General features: G+C 38.5%; 2 protein-coding genes across 2 annotated transcripts; one reads left to right on the forward strand and one right to left on the reverse strand.

Annotated features, from left to right (window-relative positions):
- Window positions 1-8,646: 8,646 nt before the first annotated feature.
- Window positions 8,647-11,544, reverse strand: LOC113350062. The gene is made up of 3 exons (XM_026594131.1): window positions 11,162-11,544; window positions 10,890-10,975; window positions 8,647-9,690 (listed from the first exon to the last, which is right to left on the reverse strand). The coding sequence occupies exons 1-3, from the start codon at window positions 11,431-11,433 to the stop codon at window positions 9,314-9,316; spliced, it is 735 nt and encodes a 244-aa protein (XP_026449916.1). The 5' UTR covers window positions 11,434-11,544; the 3' UTR covers window positions 8,647-9,313.
- Window positions 11,545-12,106: 562 nt separating this feature from the next.
- Window positions 12,107-13,841, forward strand: LOC113352525. Its single transcript, XM_026596336.1, has 2 exons — window positions 12,107-12,617; window positions 12,997-13,841. Exons 1-2 carry the CDS (start codon window positions 12,107-12,109, stop codon window positions 13,839-13,841), a joined length of 1,356 nt encoding a protein of 451 aa, XP_026452121.1.
- Window positions 13,842-21,499: the final 7,658 nt, after the last annotated feature.

A 21,499-nucleotide genomic window follows, 5' to 3' on the forward strand; every position in this document is an offset into this window, starting at 1 on the left:
GAAAGAATAAGGAAATAATCGACGTAAATGGCAGGGGAGTAAAAGAGAATTATTCTGAAGTTAATAGCGAGATTTAATGATTCTGTTGGGTATAAATAGGATGCCTGTGGGTCATAGAAGGGTTATGGAGAGTTAGGGGTGAAGTTCTGGTTCATAAAAGAAGTTGCAGACGAGTTCTGCATTTTCAGGGAAGAAGAAGAAGAACGGACTTCCTGAGTCAGTCGCAAAGGAAGAAGAATAATATTACGTCCACGGACTGTCCAGAGAACTGTCTTTTATAAGCAGTACTCGTTACAGTCCGTTTGGCACGCTTAATTTGAATTTGCAACAACTCTTGTAACAGTGATTTCTGTGACGCCAATATAGCGTTGCAGATTCATTGTATTACTAGTCTTCCTCAATAAAATGCCATTTGAGCTATGAAATTTATTTTTGAGTGTGTTTTTATCATGAAAATATAGACCCCTACACTGGGTCGATGGAGGAATCCGAATTTCATACATGGGTGTATTTATTTTATTGTCTATATGACTTTTGCACTAATTAAAATATAATTATGATTTCAATTAATTAGTTATCATTTTATTTGATGGGTCATACTTGCTAAAATGTTTGATGTCCCATGCTTACAATTTATAACTAATGTTTTGAGAATCTATCTTGGCAAAAATAAGAGTCCATGTTATTTTATTTATTGAGCGATAAATGTTGAAATTAAATAATTGAACCTTATGTTATGAATTCGGTGGAATCCTAATCTCAGTATCTCTCGCTTTTGCTTTTGCTTTTGCTTTTATTTATTATTTTCATTAAACCTTTAAATTTAATCTTCACAAGTCTTAGAATTCGAATTTATTACTACAACAACTTCAAAAAATCTCATCAGCTATAAATTCACAGAATACTTGGGATTGTTGCTACATGCACCATTCTAGGTGAATTTTGTATATTTATCGAATTGTTTCAAGTAAATAAATCGAGAGGTTCTCTGCGCTCATTGCTTACCAAATGGCTTTATTCTTTGCAGGATGTTAGTATATTAAAATCGGTTTTACAATTTTAGCCCTGAACTAGAATCCACCATCAACATTAAGTCGTCTGCCTAGCACGTAATGGTTGCACTATTGCGGGGTAGGCATTAGATGGTGACAGTAAAATAAATTCACATGAAAGGTTTCAGTGCATGTTACCCGGATGTAGTCCGGCCCGTTTCTTGGACTAGATGCATTTCTTATTATAGCACGATAGCTGCTTTCAAATACTCAGGTTCGATAAGCATCCGCTGATTGCTATCCCACATATGTAGCCTTTATACACGACAAGTAGAAACTCATTTTCTTCTCGGGATCCTGTTGGCTTGTGGAGTATAAAGAAGGATCTGAAACTTTCCATCGCAGAATTGTTTCCTTCTTTATTTCAGGTATAACTTTTGTCACACGACTTGATCTTTCGATTGATGATGATTGATTTTTTTTTGTTAATATAATCATAACCTCTTCCTGCAGAATCTTATGGAGGCTGCTGGTGATAACAACTCTGGTACCTCTCCGGAGAGCTTTGAAGTTGACAAACCTGAGGCTGATGCGTTCAAGGAGGTGATGGATAAAATTGATCTTCCGCTTCGCGAGGCTGATCATGTTGTACATGGCATGTCCATTCTGCATCTGCGTATCGCTCGAAAACGCGCTCAAACTCTTTTTGAATTCAATCGAAGGGGAAGAAAAACAGAGGCGTGATGAAGCGTCGCAATCACCAGTGAGCTCGAGAGCCGAGAGGTTTGCATCACGGCTAAAGAAGCGAAGGATTGAACATGAATGGCCTCCGAGTGAAGATAAGCACGATCATATGATCCAAGATGGCGTGATAATCCTCGATACGGATGAACCCGAGTGCCCAAAGGTAGTCAGCACAATTTCCAATGCTGCAGTGGCCCTTGAGGAAGATACGAAAGTTGTTCCTGCTGAGGATGCTGAAGCAGAGAAGTCGCTGATGTTGCAGAAATATCCGAGAGGGAAGTTGAGGCAGATCCGGAGGAAGAAAAAGTCGCGGCCTATGACAACGGTGTTGAAACATACTCCGGCAATGATGAAAGCATATCTCCTTGATTACTAAATCTCCCTGTTTCCCTTCTTTTTTTTGTTGGACGAGTATCTTCTCGTAATTTGTGAACACTTCCTCCTTGTACTCAGTGACAGCTTAGTTCAAGGTCTTCCTCTTTTTGTTTTCTTGTTTGAATAAGGGTTTCATATTGTTTTGATATAAATCTTCCAATATGGGTATATCAGAGTCTTCTCAGGTTCATGTGATTGCACGTTATTCTTGTGATAAAAAATAATACTATAATGAAACACTACGAACCTGCATGTGCTCCTGACATGAGGTCTGCCTGATTTTCGTCAGAGTAGACTGCTCAAAGCGCTTTCCTTCTTTTCCTCTGCACATATTATATTCCTCTAACGTTTTTTCTAGAGGATATGAAATGTTTCTTTTAGGGCTTTCTTTCTGGTTTAATCTGGTGATGATTTAGGCTGACTCAGAATTCTGTGTCATGTTTTGAGAGGCAAAGAAATTCCTAAAAGGAAATAGTACTTTGATTAAAAATTGAAACCCTAATAATTATGAATGCAAATAGTGCAATCATTTTGGAAGAATTACAAACATTGAATTAAATGGAAATTGTTGGAGGAACTACTACGGAGAACACTAGAGGAAAAAGGGTAGCACAACGCTTTTAGGTATTGTAGGGCTTGAACCATCGTGAATGAATCGTCACGCCCTCAAGTTTGTCAGCGTTGATGATCTTGCAATAACCTCCTAGGATGATGTCTTCCACCAAATACGGTTCATCTTCCTTTGTTGTTGGAAAATCAGATTGGTTAGTCATCTTCACCATCACGTTTCCAACTTGAAACGTGGTCATCTTCATCACCAAATATCTGATTTGAAATGGATTCGGGCTTGGCACGATATCCCGATTTGTGTTGTCTCTAACCGCTTCCAAGTTTTTGGCAAAACTCTTGAAAGGACCGGCGCCTACTCACATCTCTTAGTGGCGGTTAGGTTGTTGATTGAAAAGAGTCCCCGATCCTCAGAAGAAGAGGTTTTACTGTTTGTAAAAAAGGTTGATCAATGAGACTTACTTGGGTTCGGAACCTTTTAAGGTATGAGTTCTGGCTTTCTCCAGGAAGTTGCGTCACATTTTCAAGGTGTTGATACGGCAACAAATAATCTTCAGTATTTGACGGTTCATTGGAGATTCTTTCAGGTATTGAAATCGGCAAAGGACACACTCCCAGTGCTGCTTTGTTGTCGTGAATCCACGGGCATCCTAGGACCATGTCGTAATTCGGATACTCTTTCACTATGTGAAATTTATCCTGTGTTAGAGCATCACCGATTTTAACTTCAAGGTCAATGTATCCATAGGCGTCTCTGAATTCTCCTTCTGAGCTCCTGATCACGGTCGCGCTGCGAATAACTTCCTGTTTTGAAATCTTTGAGGCTTTCAAAGTCTTGACGGTGATGATGTTAAATTCGGTGGCTGCATCAATCAATATGCTGTCGAACTCGACATCTTTCAAACGAGTGACGGTCAAGAGTCCCCAGTTCCCCTTGCTGGTTGCATCTTCCAGGAATGACTGAGGTTTCGTTGTTTCCTTTTCTGGATACAAACTCCTGTCTGACACAATGCAGTTGAGGGCTGCAAATATGTCTTGACGTTGTGCTTTGGAGAAATACAGGATTTCATATAGATGCTCCATCGTAGAATATACAGTCTTGCGAGTAGAGTCCCCAGAGATCATGCAGCTCCTAATAGGAAGAGGATCCCTATGAACACCTTCGTTTCCTAACTGGAGTTCCCCTGCCTCTACCTTTTCTCTGAAAATATGCTTCAATTTGTTGCAATCCTTAGTCGGGTGATGGACGAACCTATGGTAACGACAATATTTGGGATTTGACATCTCTTCCTCGGTCGGCGGATGTCTGATAGGAGGTAGCTTGATCGCGTTATACTGAATCCATGCTTACAAGAGTTCTATGACTTCATTCATGGGAAATGGGAAGTCCGTGACAGTATCTCCGGCTTATTGCACATGAGTTTTTCTCGCTCCCTTTCGAGATGAAACTGCCTACGCTGGAGCTGCACGCTTGGGCTGCTGTTCTGTTGCTGAAGCTTTCCTTTTTCCTCCTTCGCCCACCACGCTCACAGAAGGACCAGTATTATATTGCTTGTTTATGAGACGCCTGCTTCTTCGACTCTTACGCGCATCTTCGTTTCGAAGAACTCTGGTTCTTTCCAACAATGCTGGGGCTGTTGTGGCCGAACGCTTAGCGGCTTCATGGAGCTTAGAAAATGTTTGGAAGCCCAGATTCTCTAACAAAGCACGTTATATGAGAACCATTCCGTTAATGCACAATTCCACCAACTGGCGTTCGGTGACGTTCGGATCATGACAATCCAGCGCTTGAATCCTGAATTTCTTAACGAAGTCGTTTGGATGCTCATTGTTTTGTTGAAAGATTCTCCCCAAGTCTGAGAAGGTGATCTGCTCAGACACAAAGAAATACTTCCTATAGAAGGCACTGACCATCTCACTCCAACTGGATATGTTGTTAGGTGCGATGTTGTTGTACCAGGTGTATGCTCTTCCAATAAGTGACTTTGAGAACTCTTTCAGGCGGAGAACATGATTATATTCGTTTTCCCCTAAAGATTCCGAAAATCGAGAGATATGTTCACGAGCGTTACAAGTACCATCATAAAGGGAGAACCGAGGAGAGGTGTAGCCTCTTGGAAATGGATTTCGTTGCACATCTTGAGGGTATGGAGGTTGATGCTGGTGCATGTCCATCGAATTTCCTTTACCCCGATTTTGAAGGAGTTGCTACAGGCCCTCACGCTAATGAAGTTGGATGACTGGTCCCTTTCCCCTGGGAGGTCAGGAGCAACACGATTTTCTTCGTCCATGTAGGCTCGTGCCGTTGAAGTGCCTACCCCAGGTGTATTGACTGCTCTCCTTGTTGGCTCCAGGGGCTGTCGTGACTCCTGTGGTAATCGATCAGTCAATGTCTTGTGAAAAGTGAGTACCTCTTTCTGAGTTGTAGCCATGTCCGTCTAGACTTTAGCAAGAACTTCCTGCCTTTCCATCAAATCCAAAATGGTAACATGGGGTTGTCCTGCTCTTGTTCCTCCAGCCCCTCGCCCTGATGAGGGAGTGGCAGTTGCTCTAGTGACGACCGAAGGTGTTACACTTAAATAAATGCCGGGGTTTACGGCTGCTCTGTCTCTGGTGATAGGAGGTGTCACACCCACTGGAATATCCCTTGCTCCGCTAGTGTTCGGGGTAGAGGAGACGGCTCCACGAGATTTATTGATCACATTCTACATGGCAGCTCCACTGATAGGGACATCGACACCGAGAGTGTTGTCAGCACTAGCTCCATCGGAATTGATCGTTGATCCTGACCTAAGTTCTACCATCTTGAAATTTAAACAAATTGAAATGAAACTGAAAATTGAACTTGCAACCGAGAGATTAATCTCCCACTGTGGTCGCCAATTGTTTATGGGTGAAAACTATTTCTGCTGATTTTGGTAAATTTGGGTGTGTGCGGATGAGAAACGAATCTAAACCCTGAACAAATGCGCTGCACGGAGTGCTTTTGATTCGAGATATCAATCTATACAATTCTGGCCTAAATCAAGAAATGGTCGTTCCAGACTTGCTTCGGTCACAAAGTGAAGGAGACGGGGTTGATATTAGGGAGGTAAGCGAAGAAGGTGTTGAGATTATAAAGGTGTTGGCTGTTTATGACTTGTATCAGAATGATGAATTGACTTGCACAATGACAGCTATCAGTTCTGGTGTTTTCTGGATAATGATGACAACACTTGGTTTTTCTGTGTTTGTTCGTGTTGTTTGGAAATAGGCGAAGGACCTATTTATACAAGTCATTGAGCGCAAACCCTCATCTCGTAGGAAGTGGAGGAAGTTGAGTGATGGAGTAGTGGGGTCGTGTAGGTGATTGCACGATCACGTCTTAGCCCACTTCCCTCATCATCTTAACCGTCCATGCCTCCTGACACGTTCTTATATATGGGCGCGTTGCACGCCGCACGCTGTAAACCGCCAGACCAATACCCCAGTAAGTATCCCCCAGTTTGTGACATGTTTGATGTATCGAGTAAGTGGGTCGAGTTGTGGGACCCGCAGGAAATATCACATGATGCTATTGAGTTAAATAACTAAGTTATTCAAGAAATCGATATTCATAAAATATCGTGTATATTCTATGCATGTAATGCATCTAATATAATCAATATGTATGAAGCATCGTTATTTTAAAGCTTAATAGAATAAGTCGCGGATTAAGCATCTTAAAATAGCAGCATATTCAGATATCTTCAAGGGATCATTTAAAGGCCGCATGGGCGGGCCATCCCTTGGCCGATCACTCCCTGAGGTAGAGTGACGGACGGTGATTACCAAGGTGCCTCATTGGCTGTTTAACTCTTAACCTAGGCTGTCTGACCAAGATGGCAAAGTTGGACGGACGAGATGATCTACAACACATATTTGCGTGGATTTTTAGGGTTTTAAAGAGGTGTGCAAACATCACTCTTTAGCTTGACCGAAATCAAGCATGGACAATGTTTTTGGTGGAACCGACCAGGCATGCATGTAGATGGCCTGCCGGTGTGCATGTCCGTACCACTTTGTCTCATGAAGGCTTGATCTAGGCCACTCAAAGTGACTGGCAAAGATGAGTGATCGTGATCGATTTGCGATAGAAATCTATTGCCGCAAAAGATTTGGAACCCGAGTGACATGCCACCTTAGGGCGTTCATTTCGAGGCACTCGGCCATGGTTGGCCTAGGCCGGTCGGTCACACACATAGGTGGGCCCACGGTGATCACGTTGATACTCTTGGTACCTCTTAAGTCTATATCTACACCCTCCATCCAAACTGGCGAAGATGGATGGTCGTGATCAAACTGCGACACATATGCCATGCCGCAAACCCTAATTAGGGTTTTGGGCCGGTCACGTGTGCGTAACTTTAGCTAAGCGGTTTGGCAGGCTATGCTCCTCCTTTGAGGAGACTGACCATGTGGGGCCCACGTTGGGCCAACGGTGAACATATGTGTACCTGTCTGATGGTCCTAGGCGCGATCTAAGTTATCCAAACATTACGGAGAAGTTGGATGGTTGTGATCGATTTAAGACGCTAGTGGAATTTCCACGACTCTTTAAGCATCACGCCAGCCTCACTTCGATCAAGCGTTTTCTGCTCTATGGCCAGGACGTGAGAAAGTCGATCGGATAGGTGAGGAGTGGGTCCGCCAATGTGTGCATCAGCGCCTCACTGATCATTCGTGGGATAATCTAAGACGTCCAACTAGGCTGGTGAAGTTGGACGGTCGTGATGATTTTAAGACTTCCTTGAACAGTCTAAGCTCGTCGAGCTTCTTCCAAAGCAGCGCAACCACCCTATTTTAGGGCTGGCATCTGACGTGCTGGGTGGAGTTCGTGTGATGTTCGACCGGCTAGGGCATAAGCGGGTCCGCCGGTGGTCATCACTATGATCGCCTACTCCTGCTAGGGTTCGATTAGGCTGGTTAAATCATGTGGCCAACTTGTGTGGCCATGATCGTTTTTGAGACTGATTTAGATAGTCCAGAATTTCCTTAAGGAAATTAAATGCGTTCGATCGAGCTGAAAGCGTATCGATTCGAAATTCTCTGCTGAGAGTGAACCCTCAGTCGTCATGTCATGCTAATAATGAGAGCTCGGCTAGGAACAACACATGAAACACTAGGCTAATCATGCATTAATTGATAATGCTATAAATTCACAGAATACTTGGGATTGTTGCTACATGCACCATTCTAGGTGAATTTTGTATATTTACCGAATTATTTAAAATAAATAAAGCGAGAGGTTCTCTGCGCTCATTGCTTACCAAATGGCTTTATCCTTTGTAAGATGTCAGCATATTAAAATCGGTTGTACAATTTTAGCCCTGAACTAAAACCCACCATCAACACTAACACAAGCTCAAAGTATGATAACATAACTTGAAAATGATGCATGAATTATTCTCACTGATCAAAAAGAGATTGCAAATGAGTTGGTGAATCACTATGAAGCAAAATTCAAATATCAGGATATTAATTTAGATGAGAGTATTTTTACAAGTATTCCAAATGTTCTTACTAGAGAAGACAATAACATGATAAATGTTATTCCCTCTGATGAAGAATTTAAAGTTGCAGTCTTTGATTTAAATCCTGAACGTGCTCCAAGTCCAGATGGTTTTGCAGGATGGTTTTATAGATTCTCATGGGAAGTAATTGGTCTTGAATTCATTAAGGCAGTTCAGTTTTGCTGGAGCATAGGTTTCGTTCAAATGGATTAAACATTAACTTCTTAAAGTTACTCCCAAAATTGAGTAACGCAAAAAAAAGCTAAGAAATTCAGACCAATTGGTTGTCATGTACCAAGGTAATTTGACAGGATAAATACTTGATTCAGAGAACCAAGTTTCTCTGGTTCGACACAACCTTAAATCGTTAAACGATTTATTTTGATTAAAATTGGATTCAGGTTTCGTTACAGATTTCAATAGCTTATAAAGCCCTCACTCACTACCTAGCATCCAACGGCTACACAGCCTCCAGGTGGTTACATTTGCCCACACCCTTACAATTTATAAAGACACTCACTAATAAGCTAACTAGTACTCTTAACTACTAAATACTAATATTACTAAAGACAGATACATGAACGATAAGGAGCACTCTCTCACACATAATAGGTACATGACATTCCCTTCCCCTTCGAAACATCCTTGTCCTCAAGGATGAGTGGTCAGTCGGCACTTCAGTTACACAAGGTTGTTTTGGAGCATGGTGGTGCAGCTACGAAGATGTCAAGCCATTGTTGTATTTTCCACTATCTCCTTTATATGTTGATGAATCACATGCAAGAGACCAAAATCGATGTGAGAGAGAAAATGAGACACCCTTGGTAACTGAAAACTCTTGTATAAATTCTTGGATAAGAAGTGTTGCTCCCTTGTCAGCTAAAGTAAAATTATAATTCTCAAAGTATTTTCCACGTGGTAGTACTCCCTTGACCTGTACAGTGCCTGATACCCTTTTTATAAGTTGCCGAAGCTCCGGTGCGACTAGTATCATTCCCAAAGATATAACAAGGAGCAAAATACCAGGCAGGGAAAAAATGTGCAGATAACTACTAAGGAACTTCCTGACTTTTTCGAAAGAATCGAAAGCACAAGAATAAGTCTCTATGACATCTCAATATTCAGATCTCTGCTATCATTACTATCCCCATGAATACTCAGCAGTACACAATAAGGAGCATGACAATATACTGCAATCAAGATGAAAAGTGTCCAACGACAGTCCGTTGTCGGCACCACGTGCAGGGGAACAAATAAATCAGGTGCCTTCTCAGTGAGCTGTACTTTTAGTACTTTATCAAACACTAACCTACTACAAATAATACCAATACCATTTCCTATGCTGCAGAAAGCAATGGACACCAATCTGAATTTCCAGCGCTTGTACCCTACATGCAACATTATAGCAAGAATCATTGCAACTTCCGCAACAAACTCCACAGAATCACCATCACCAGGCCAAGGATGCGACAATGGAGGAACTGCATCATGAAAGTTCACTTGATATAACCCATGAGAGCACACAGTTGGAGTATTGAATGGAAGTGGCACTTCATCAAACAACTGTCAAACACTACGAGTGTCTCCATTTGCAGCCAACAAATAAACATTTGAAAAATCAAGTAATGAAATCAAATAGTACCCAGACTCCAAAATATGCTCATACACATAGTCAGAATCGTATTCAGCCATCCATTTTGACATAAGAAACACAGTGACCCTCAAAGCAATTTTAACCGCACAACACTCACATGTAGTAGTAAAAGAGAAATACCCTTGACTAGTAGACAACTTGCCGCGATCATATATCCAGCGAGTAGACTGAATGAGAACTACTACTTGGTCACTCGAAGTATCCATGTGATTAAGTATTTGATAAATTTTGAACAAGAGAAAACAAATGTTGGAAGGTGTAAGCAACAATATCGAAGTATAAACATGAATTCCAACAAGAAACTTTAGATGCAGCAGAAAAATTGTCGCTCCCCACATCTCAGGACTTCGAGTAAACATTATGAACTTCACCCATTACCAACCACCATTATCACCAGGTATAGCCAACACAACAAAGTCCTTAATCCACACGTTTATTCGATGCACACACTTAGAATCGAGTGTAGGAAAACAAGAAGCCCATATAATAAAGTTTATCTCCTTCCCACGATCAAACACACTATGGATAGAATCAAAAACAAGAGAAAGACATACAACAACAAATCATTTGTGCTTTACCACACTAAAAGATGATAACCCTTTAAATTCTTTACCACGATCAAATACTTTATCCGCAGAATTGAAAGAATGGTAAGAAATTAATCCAGTAGGAAGTTGGTTGAAAAAAAAATTGTGCTCAAAACAAACAATATCCATTAAAAGCATATTAACAAACAACTGCCAGGTGAAACTGGAAACACTACCATTAGTCATCATACCAGTAATTTTATCTCGAAACCATGAATCTGACCAGTACCCATTCTTGGGATTCAGCTTATACACATAATTTCTATCAAATTCATCCAATAAAATTGAACATACGTTTAGTGCAAAAGAACATGAAGTATTTGAATTAAAACCAATTCATAAATTCCACCTAAGTAAGAAAAACTTTTAATGAGTTTGAAATCCTTTCCTGGATCAACTATGCTTCGAGAAGAATTGAGAATAATGGAAGAGTGCTCACCCAATTTGATCTGGTTCTTCCTGTCGAACTCATTTACGGCATTATCTGGGAACTGCTGGACTTTTCCGATTGGGACTCCAGTTGACCTGAAATTGAGAGAACCATATTCTTTGTTGACAACGGAAGGAATTGAGGTATCCACAGTGAAAAATTCTTCGTATAAATAAGAAGGAATCAAATATTATTCTAAATCAGTAATTGGATCCTCTTTTTCATCAAAGAAAAATGAAAAGAAATCGAGAGAATCAACGGTGAATTCTTCAGCCACACACATCTCATCAGTCTCATGAGTTTTTTTATCTCCTTTGGTTGAATCTTCTGGTTGAGGATCTACCGTTGTCTCAGATTGTTCTTCAGTTGAAGGAGGAAGTAGGGTCTGTAAGGCTTTGAAGATACGATCGAAATTATCATTCGTTTTAGCCTCAGCAGTAACTTCTTCTGCAGTGAGAACATTCAATTGTTCACGAATTTCTTGTATTGCAATTGAATTTTCCTGAGCAATGGTATGAACACTGCTAACGGTATGTTTCTCACCGATTGTCATGATTTAGGTCCCAGAATGAAGTCTGATACCAATTGTCATGTACCAAGGTACAATGACATGATAAATACTTGATTCATAGAACCAAGTTTCTCTGGTTCGAAGAACACAGCCTTAAATCATTAAACGATTGATTTTGACCAAAATTGGATTCAGGTTTCGTTACAGATTTCAATAGATTATAAATCCCTCACTCACTACCTAGCATCCAACGACTACACAGCCTCCAGGTGGTTACATCTACCCATACCCTTACAATTTATAAAGACACCCACTAATAAGCTAACTAGTACTAACTAGCACTCTTAACTACTAAACACTAATATTACTAAAGACAGATACATGAACGATAAGGGGCACTCTATCACACATAATAGGTACATGATATTGGCCTTATGAATTTCAGTTTCAAAGTTTTTACCAAAATTTGGGCTACAAGGTTGGAGAAGGTGATAAATAAAACAATGTCCCCTCAGCAAGGAGCCTTTATAAAAGGAAGAACAATTCAAGAATAAGTTGCTCTTGCATCTGAGATGATAAATGAAATTGAAATAAAAAGGAAAGGTGGAAATTTTGGTTTAAAGCTTGAGCATATGATTCCCTTATCTAAAAATTCGTGTTTCATGCATTACACAGTTTTGGTTTATCAGATAAAGGATTACACTGGATGCAAGTCATGTTACAATCTACAAGAGTATCAGTGTTAGTCAATAGAGGGCCTGAAGGTTACTTTAAAGTTGGTAGAGGCTTAAGACAAGGTGAACTACTGTCACCCGTCCTTTTTGTTATTGATGAAGATATTCTTAGCAGAAATATTACAAAAATGATTCAAGATGGCAGTTTGAAAGCTATAGTGAATAGAGGAGGTGTGCAACCTTCACACATTTTCTTTGCAGATAACATCTTTCTATTTTGTAATGGTGAAAAAAGGAATGTTAGAAAGATAATGAATCTTCTTAAAAAGTATCAAGGTGCATCAGCGCAACAAGTTAACTTGGAGAAAAGTAAGTGCTTCATGGGTGGTACTTGCCAAAATAGAAGAGTGCAAATTTCTGAAGAATGTAATGTTGTTTTGGCTGATTTCCCAGACAAGTATTTGGGGGTAATGTTGATGCAAGGAAATGTTAAAACTCAACATGTTTTGAGTGTGGTGGATATGATGCAAGATAGATTGGCTGGTTGGAAAGGTAAGGTATTATCTTTTCAAGAAAGACTCATTCTGGTAAAATTTGTTCTGAGTAGTTTTCCAATATATTCAATGTCAATGTACAAGTGTCCTAAGAGGGTAATAAGGGAGTATGAAAGAATAGTTAGAAATTTCTTATGGTCATGTGACCCTGCAACAAAAAAAAAATGATAACCCTGGAATGGAATAAGACTTGTTCTCCAATAAGTGAAGGTGGTCTTGGTTTGAGAAGACTTGAGATCATCAATAAAGCTCTTTTAATGAAGCTACTGTGGAGAATTCAAAATGGTAATGAAGATTGGTCAAAAAAATTTCAAGTTAAGTACAAAAATAAAAGGGTGAATGGATTACTTATTACAAGAAGTCATCAATTTGGCCAGGAATAAAGTGGATGATAGGGGAAGTGGAGGAAAACACTAGATGGATTGTTGGTGATGGAAGTAATATCTCTTCTTGGAAGGATAAATGGGTGATGAAGAAAACATTGCAAGAATTATACCCTGACAATGCTTATATGCTACAGTTTCCAAATATGAGAGTGTCAGACTTTATACTTGATGGTGAATGGATTGTGCCAACTGAGCTCATGGAAATGATTAATATAAGTGATTTACCAGTAGTGAGTGAAATAGGAGACAAGAGAATATGGACTGGAACTATCACAAGACATTTTACAGTAGCTTCAGCAGTGGAAGTCATGAGACATAAATTTCCTCCTCTTCATTGGACAAAAAAGGTATGGTACAAATCTATTCATCCTAGTATTTCTAGTAATATTTGGAAACTAGGAAGAAATATTTGTGCAACTGATGATAATGAGAAGAAGAGAAAGTTCCACATAGTATCAAGATGCATATTGTGCAGGAAAAGGGAGGAAACAAAAGACCATATGCTTTGGTATTGTGATTATAGTGAGATCATTTGGAGCTGGCTTGGTGGAATTTTTAACTTTAAAAATACAAGATCTTTTGATGATATATTTCAACTGGCAAAAAACAAGAGTCCAGCTATCAAAGAAATATGGTTGTTGAGTGCATTTGTCACTATGAAGGAACTCTGGTTCTTGAGAAATGATTGCGCTTATGGTAATGGAAAATGTAATCTCAATGATACTAAGAAGAGGATAATGAAAGCCATATCTGACTGTGATATAAGAATGAAAGCACATATGTGGAATAGTCAATATGATCTTCAAGTACTCAAAAGATTTGGATTAAAGACCTGAAGGGTGAAGAACTTGATAATCAAAGAAATCTACTTCCAATTACCAAGTCAGGGTAAAATATTACTATGCGGTGATGGTGCATCTAGAGGAAATCCAGGTATGGCTGGTTATGGGATAGTTGGGAGAACTCACACAGGTGAATTTGTGGTTGCAATTTCAATAGGAATTGGCATATCTACAAGTTTTTATGCAGAAGTCTTGACTATAATAATTGCAGGGGAATGGGCAGTACAGAATGGATTCCAAGAACTTGTCTTCATAACAGATTCACAAGTAGTAAAAAATGCCTTCCAGAGTGAGAGACTGCCTTGGTTTGCAATAATAAGATGGGAAAATATATGTGCAGTTTTGTTATCCTGGAGCTTCAATCATAGTTACGGAGAAGTTAACTTCTCAGCTGACAACATGGCAAAAAAGGGTGCTTCTCTTGGTAGATGAGAAAAAAGAGTATATGGTAGTAAACCATCATTCTTTGGATGTCTGGAAAGCCCAGACCAAGTTTATTTTAGATTTTGTTAAAAACCATAATGGGCTTCTTTTTAACTCTTTTTTCTTTTACATTTCTTGAGTTGTAATTTTTGAACTCCTTTGGTTATTAATAAAATTTTATTGTTAAGCAAAACAAAAAAATGTATCACACCGAAAAGTCTATAGTAATAGATAAATCTGTCTCCCACAGAAATAACTACGAGTTTTGTTCCGTATTTTGATAAATCAAGGCGAACAGGAACCAATTGATAAACCAGACTTATATTCCCGACGAACAACTTAGTATTATCAATCACCTCACAATAATCTTAATCGACACGGCGAATGAAGATATTGTGGAATCACAAACGATGAGATGAAGATGTTTGTGATTACTTTTATATCTTACCCATCGGAGATATTGATCTCAAGACAATCTTTGCGATTGTACTCGTATGATATAATATGCAAGATCAGATCACACAACTACGAGAAAGTAGTATCGGTCTGGCTTCACAATCCCAATGAAGTCTTTAAGTCGTTAACCTGGTTTAGAAGAAGAATCCAAAGGTTAAAGGAGAATCGACTCTAGTTATGCAACTAGTATCACACATAAGGTGTGGGGATTATGTTTCCCAGTTTCTAGAGTTCTCCTTTATATAGTCTTTCAAATCAGGGTTTGCAATCAATGTTATCTTGGTAACAAAGCATTCAATATTCACCGTTATATGAAAACCTGATTTAGATTCAAGCTAATATCTTTCAACCGTTAGATAGAAAAACCTAGCTTGTTACACACAAATGAAATGTACGATTTTATGTTTGTGTAACCGCACCCAAACATGTACATTTGTTGGTTCAATAGTAGTTAACCAAATGGTTAGCCATATGAGCACTTTCATATCAACCAATATCTTCTTCACCATAACTAGTTCAAATGACTCAAATAAACTAGTTAGAGAGTTTTTCAATTGCAAGGAAATATTATGTAACTACACAAGACACAATTGAAGCAAAAACGATTTGATTCACTTGAATCGGTTTATGAACTTTATAGGCACGGTTTGCAAACTGGCATTCCTTAGTTTATATAAACATGAGTTCACAAAAAATCGTCTTTAGATATAACCTAACTCAAGTTCGGGGACTCGGTTCGCGGACTTAAGTTCCCGGAAGGAGTTCTCAAATTCCAACAGATTTTCTCGGGTCGAGAACTTCCGCCAGTTCGCGGACTGGGTACGCGGACTGAGTTCACGGCTCTTGTTCCGGTTCTCTTGATTAACAAAGTTCGTAAACTTCGGTTTAAGGAATAAGGACTTATACATATATGTGTTTCCACAACAATGCTTATATCCAACAATGTTTATATAATCCAAACTCTCATTTAAATCATTGAAACAATCTTCTATCGTTAGACATAAAGAATCGACTATCGTCATCAAAGCCATTTTCAAAGTGATTGAAACATAACATGACTTTCGTCACTAGGTAAAGATAAGTTTGGACAAAGAGAAAGCTTACCAACACATATTTCGAGAAATTGATAGGCGAGATAAACTCGGCTCGAAATAGCAAATGTGTATAACGACTTTTGTCCCAAGATAGGAGATAGAGTAGATAGACTTTTGAGTGATAGATAAGTTCAAGTCTCCATATACCTTTTAGTCGATGAAGATCCACCAGTTCGTTGAGCATTCCTTCGTCTTGTATGATGATCGCCATGGAGTTCTTGAGCTCAACTACACTTTCTATCCTAGTCCGACACATTATCTATAGTAGACTAGAAATCAAGACTTATAGTTTTGATCATTAACATTGGCAAACATGCTTGAGATAGCAACGCATGCGACGTTGACCGAGCAATGCTCTAACAATCTCCCCTTTTGTCAATTTTAGTGACAAAACTATTAATACATATGCAATAGAAAAATAAATACATAAACTTTTGTAGCTCCTATTCCACATGCCTAATCTTCAACATTACTTGAAATCTTCGTCACTTCCAAGTACTCCAATGATCCCAAAGGTTGTAAGTTCAGCATCATCGTTGTTGAAAATTCGTAGCTATAACAATGAGAAAACAAAGTTCTCGATCATTGTTATACAATGTCATAATATCAATACACAATATCAAAGTTCAATTGTATCAAAACTTTGACAACAATACTATGGTGATATTATCACTACCTCTTAGTGAATACTCCATCTCACATGGAAAACACTTCCCCTTACATAATGATCCGAAAACCATATGTATTTGTAGTGTGAACTACATATTAATTCTCCTCCTTTTTGTCAATAAAATTGGCAAAGGTACAAGAACGGGATCCTAATGAAATTTCCGAAAGAGACATTTCATGAAAAAAAAAGGAAGCACATATCAACTTGTTTAGATGCAATCATAAAGCCGAAGCTAAATGCTTTCATCAAGGAGTTTATAAAGATACAAGATAACCCTTATAATATTCCACAGCCGCACTCCCCACAAAGATTTGGCAATTAAGCACAAGTTCAAAAGAACTCTCCCACATTTGATGTCATTCGCGAAAGAACAATGATAGGTGTCTAAAACACCTTAATATTTATCTATTGTTTATGCTTTCTTTGCTTAGTTTTCTTGTAAAATATGTATCTTATGTGTGTTTTTGAGCGTTTAAGTACTTTGGAGTCATTTGGAACAAAAAAGGAAGAAACATGGCAAAAGTGTCATTTGAAGTGCAACTGTTGTTGGAGACGAACTATTTCTCATTATTTGCTTATATTTCTTTATCTCTATCTGAAAAGCATGTCGGCTTTAGTGATGCAAATTCTGTCTGAAAAGCATGACATCTTTACTGATGTAAAGACATTGAAGAGAAGAAGTGGATTTGAGAAGTAAGAGATGGACGATGTTGGTAGAAGAATTCGAGAAAGAAGAAAGCGTTCATCTGGAGCAAGGAATGCAGAATAGTCGTTGTACAGGCATGCGTTATTGGAAGTACGATGGAGAAAAATGAGGTGTTATTCTTTGGGAGATCTCTTAGGGTGCCTAGAGTCATCTGGGGTACCCCTTAGCCAATTCACCTGAGTAGCTGTATCACTCCAGTTTCTCTTACCCTAAAGTTCAGAGAAGAGTTTATCACTTCTCATTATTTCCTACAATACCTGAAATTGAGAGGAGAAAAGGCGGCTGCTGGCAGAAAAGAAATTCGACGTAGTTGGTAGATTATGGTGTTGATTTTCATGGGTTTCAAATGAATCTGAAGTTAATGAAGAGTTGGATTCGTTGTTGAAGATGAAGATGATATGTTGGAGATAGAGAAAGAGATCTGAAGCCAGGCGAGAATTAGATGGAGGAATCGAAAATCTGTTAATGTTTGAATTGAAATTGATTTAGCAGATGGCTGTGGAGAGATTTTGGGAAAGCTTCAGTTGCAGATGGGGATCTGTATTGAGTTAACAAGATCGATGGAGATGTGGAAATTGGAGATGGTGGTTATGATTGCATATTTAGGAGCTCGAGATGAACAAGGAAAATGGGTATTTCATTTACATTATTGTATTTGAATTCTGAGATGAATTTAAGGTTCATGAAGTTCTGGTTTGTTCTTGGGTTGAAATTCAGGTGGTACTGAAATGGATGGGAAGATTAATAAAGAGTTGTTGTTTCCTAAATGGGTTTGATGGATTGAAGTTGCAGCTATTGCATGCATGAAGCTACAGATGTTGTTGGTCTAGAATGCAACTGTCAGTGATTGAGATGGTTTCTGCCATCGATGGCGGTGAATGAAAGATGATGAAGTGAAGCAGTTGAAGCTTAAATGTGCCAGGAGTTGAAATGAATAGGCAAATGGCTCAATGGATTGATGTTGTTTATGTGAAACTGAGAATTGTGAAGGATGCAATTGTGTTGGGAGATTGCAGGTGGAAGTGACGATTTTCAAGGGGCATACTGAGATTGGAGGTATGGCAGTGAAGATGGTGGTACAAATACAGATGATTACAACGGAATTGTGGTGCTATATTGCTGGTGCACAAGAGGTGGAATTATAAGATAACGTTGCTATTGGCTGATACAGTGGAGAACAAGATGATTGCAGTAGCATGAGTACATGAAGTTACAGCTGCAGTTAAAGCTGGTTGTGTGCAGTGAGGCCATGGAAGATTGCGAAGTAGCTGAGTTAGTATGGCAGTGGCTTGAGCAAGTGATGAATCTGAGAGGTTGAAGTCAAAGTTGCAGGTGAATGAAGAGAAAAAAGGTGCAGTGACTTGAGAAGGATTTGTATGAATGCAGTTACAAAGATGGTGGTCTTGTGGCAACAGTGAACGGGAGATGGAGCTGCAGGTCAAGATGGTGATGTGTAATCTGTGGATGCAGGGTCGAAACTCAAGGGAATGGTAGAAGTATGAAGCTGATGGAGTTAATGAACTGAATTATGTTAGTGTGGTGGAATTGTAGTTGTTGCTAAAGCAGTGAAGGATATGACTTAGTTTTAAGTGGCAGTTGTGGAGAATGAAGTTGCTTTTGTGATGCACAATGGTTGGGAATTGCAGAATAAGCTTGTGCAGCTGGTGAATAATATTACAACGGAAGCTACAGATGGTGAAGTTTGATATTGAGTGTTGCAGATGCTGAGAAAGATATTGAACAGCAGGAAAAGCTAAAATGGAGTGATGCAAATGAGAGTGTTGCCATGGGACTGAAGCTGCAATGCTGTTGGTGGTTCTCTGCTGAGAGTATATGCAGTAGTCAGGTGCAGCTGTAATGTGTTGGTGGTGCCAGTTTGAGAAGCATTAGCAATACCAGATGATTTTGAAGCTACAGCTGGAATGAACAAGGGATTTATGAGCTCAAATACAACAAAGGAATGAATGTGTTGCTACCCTATATGACAGAGACGGTGTTATGAATTTATTACAGAGAATCTGAGCTGAATAAACGAGTGAAAATGCAGTTATATATGTATCCTAGGATTGAGCAGGGAAGAAGAAGTAAAATGGCCTGGAATGAACCATATTACAAGAAGAATTCTGCAGGAATCAGTTAACACTGAGTTGCCTCAGTGAGTTAGCCCGAGCTGACTCAGATGGACTTGTACCTGGGCTTAGCTAGTGGGTTCAGAGACATTAGCAGCGGGTTAACCTGTAACGAGAAGGGAGAGTATATAAAAGATCCGAGACATCTCCCTGCCTATATCTAATCTTCTTCCTCTACTATTATTCTAGGGTTACAACATGATAGATTTCCTTTTTCTTCTTGTTATGAACTCCATGATTATGAGTAGTTAATTTATCTTTGGTTAAGGAATAAGTTGGATTTCCAAACATGGGTTGTGTTCAATAAATTAGTTTTTTCTCCATATTTATCGTTTATGATTCACCATTAATATTTTTACATGATTTGAATGCTTGTTTAGTCGAGTCGCGAATCGATTGAGTTTACTTTCAGCTTTATTGCTAGATTAGAGTTTATTATATGCAAAAGTGATAAATTTCTAATTACAAGTAGCATATTTGTGAATATTTCTTGTAGTGATACATCCTAGTAGTCACAAGTGGATCATAACCTTTGTTAAATCGGATTAGTGCTTTTACACGTTCGATTGCTTTGATTGGCCTGATTTCATAGAACTTAATGCATCTAGGGAATTAAACTTGATTAGTGCTTTTACACGTTAGGTTGTTCTCTATGATAGAATTCATATTCGCATCTTTTAATGTGTTTGTTGATGACAAGAGGAGATTTGTGGGATATACTTGCGATCAAGGTATCCTAGGGCCTTTAATAAAAGTTGAGATTAAAATATCATTTCTAGTTATTGTGTCGGAAACATGTTTGTGATTGAAGACGAAATCCTTAACCAATATCTTCACATATTTGCGTGTTTGCTTTGCTTTGTTTGTTTTTAGTATAATTTACTTTACATAAAAATAAGAAAAAAAACCCCTTGCTTTACATAAGAAACTGAAACATGTGGACAACCTAGTCCTCTATGTGGGAACGATCCTTTCTTGTCCTTGCTATATTATATATTTTGAGTAGTGAGAAAGTAACTTATTTTTGACGCATACGACAACGATTAAACAACAAGAGCGATCTTAATTGCGAAAGAAAAGATGGATTTCTTTGGACATAACAAATCACATACAAGTATGAATTTGAATCCAAAAATACTTAATTAAATTAACCAAAAGAGAACCTATGATTAATTTAATCGGAAATTCTCAACATGAGTGAACTTATGGAGACTCAAAAATACTCAATTAGATTAATCATAAGAGAACCCATAATTAATCTAATCGGAATACACAACCAAATTAACCACAAATAGTAATCAATTTAATTGGTCATGCTCGACATAAAGTACCTCACGGAGCAACAACTAAGCTAATCATAAGAAAATAATCAAATCAGTCGATAGTGCTCAACATATGGCACCTTACGGAACAACACGGAATATACAAAGAAGATTATGGATCAGGGAAGATCAATACTACGCAATGCACAAGGATTCATTCTATTTTCTATCACTATTTGCACAATGACATACAATGGACATAATCCTTGTAAACAAAAGATTTTAACCTATCTTCCATCATTGATTGACATAATAGGCTTAACTTTTGTATTTGTCAAAAGTCCATTCATTCTTTTATCAATACGTGAATATCGACTTATGAAAGACTTTACTTTTGACAAAGTATGGGACAATCATAGTTCATGGACGCAAACATACATATCCCATAACACATTGCAATATATAAAACCATAAATATTAATACTGCAAAAATCATCTTCTAAACAATTTTTTTAGAATTTAAACAAATAAACCTAAAAACATGAAGATGAAAACATTGGACATAGATATGTGTAATCACAATAATGGATATTCCAAACTCTAGTTATTCTTCTAAAGAAAACAAGAAAATAGAAGACTTACTAGGCAATGAGACTTTTGAAGAATTCTTTATCGTCCCCGAACTCCTTGTCGTCAACAGCTATTACGACATAAGGTTCATGAATATAGGAGTTAATATCAATAAACCTTCTTGACTGATGTTGAACCAGGGCCTTCTGAATCTCATGAGTCATATACACAAAATCCTTTATTTTTTGAATATCCTTCATCACTTCAAGAACGTCAGAAAACTTCTGAGAATTTGAAGGAATGGCTCTTAGCTTCCTCACATTCCTTCTCTTTCTTTTCAAG

Source organism: Papaver somniferum, chromosome 2 (assembly GCF_003573695.1).
Source record: "Papaver somniferum cultivar HN1 chromosome 2, ASM357369v1, whole genome shotgun sequence".
Taxonomy (NCBI): Eukaryota; Viridiplantae; Streptophyta; class Magnoliopsida; order Ranunculales; family Papaveraceae; genus Papaver; species Papaver somniferum.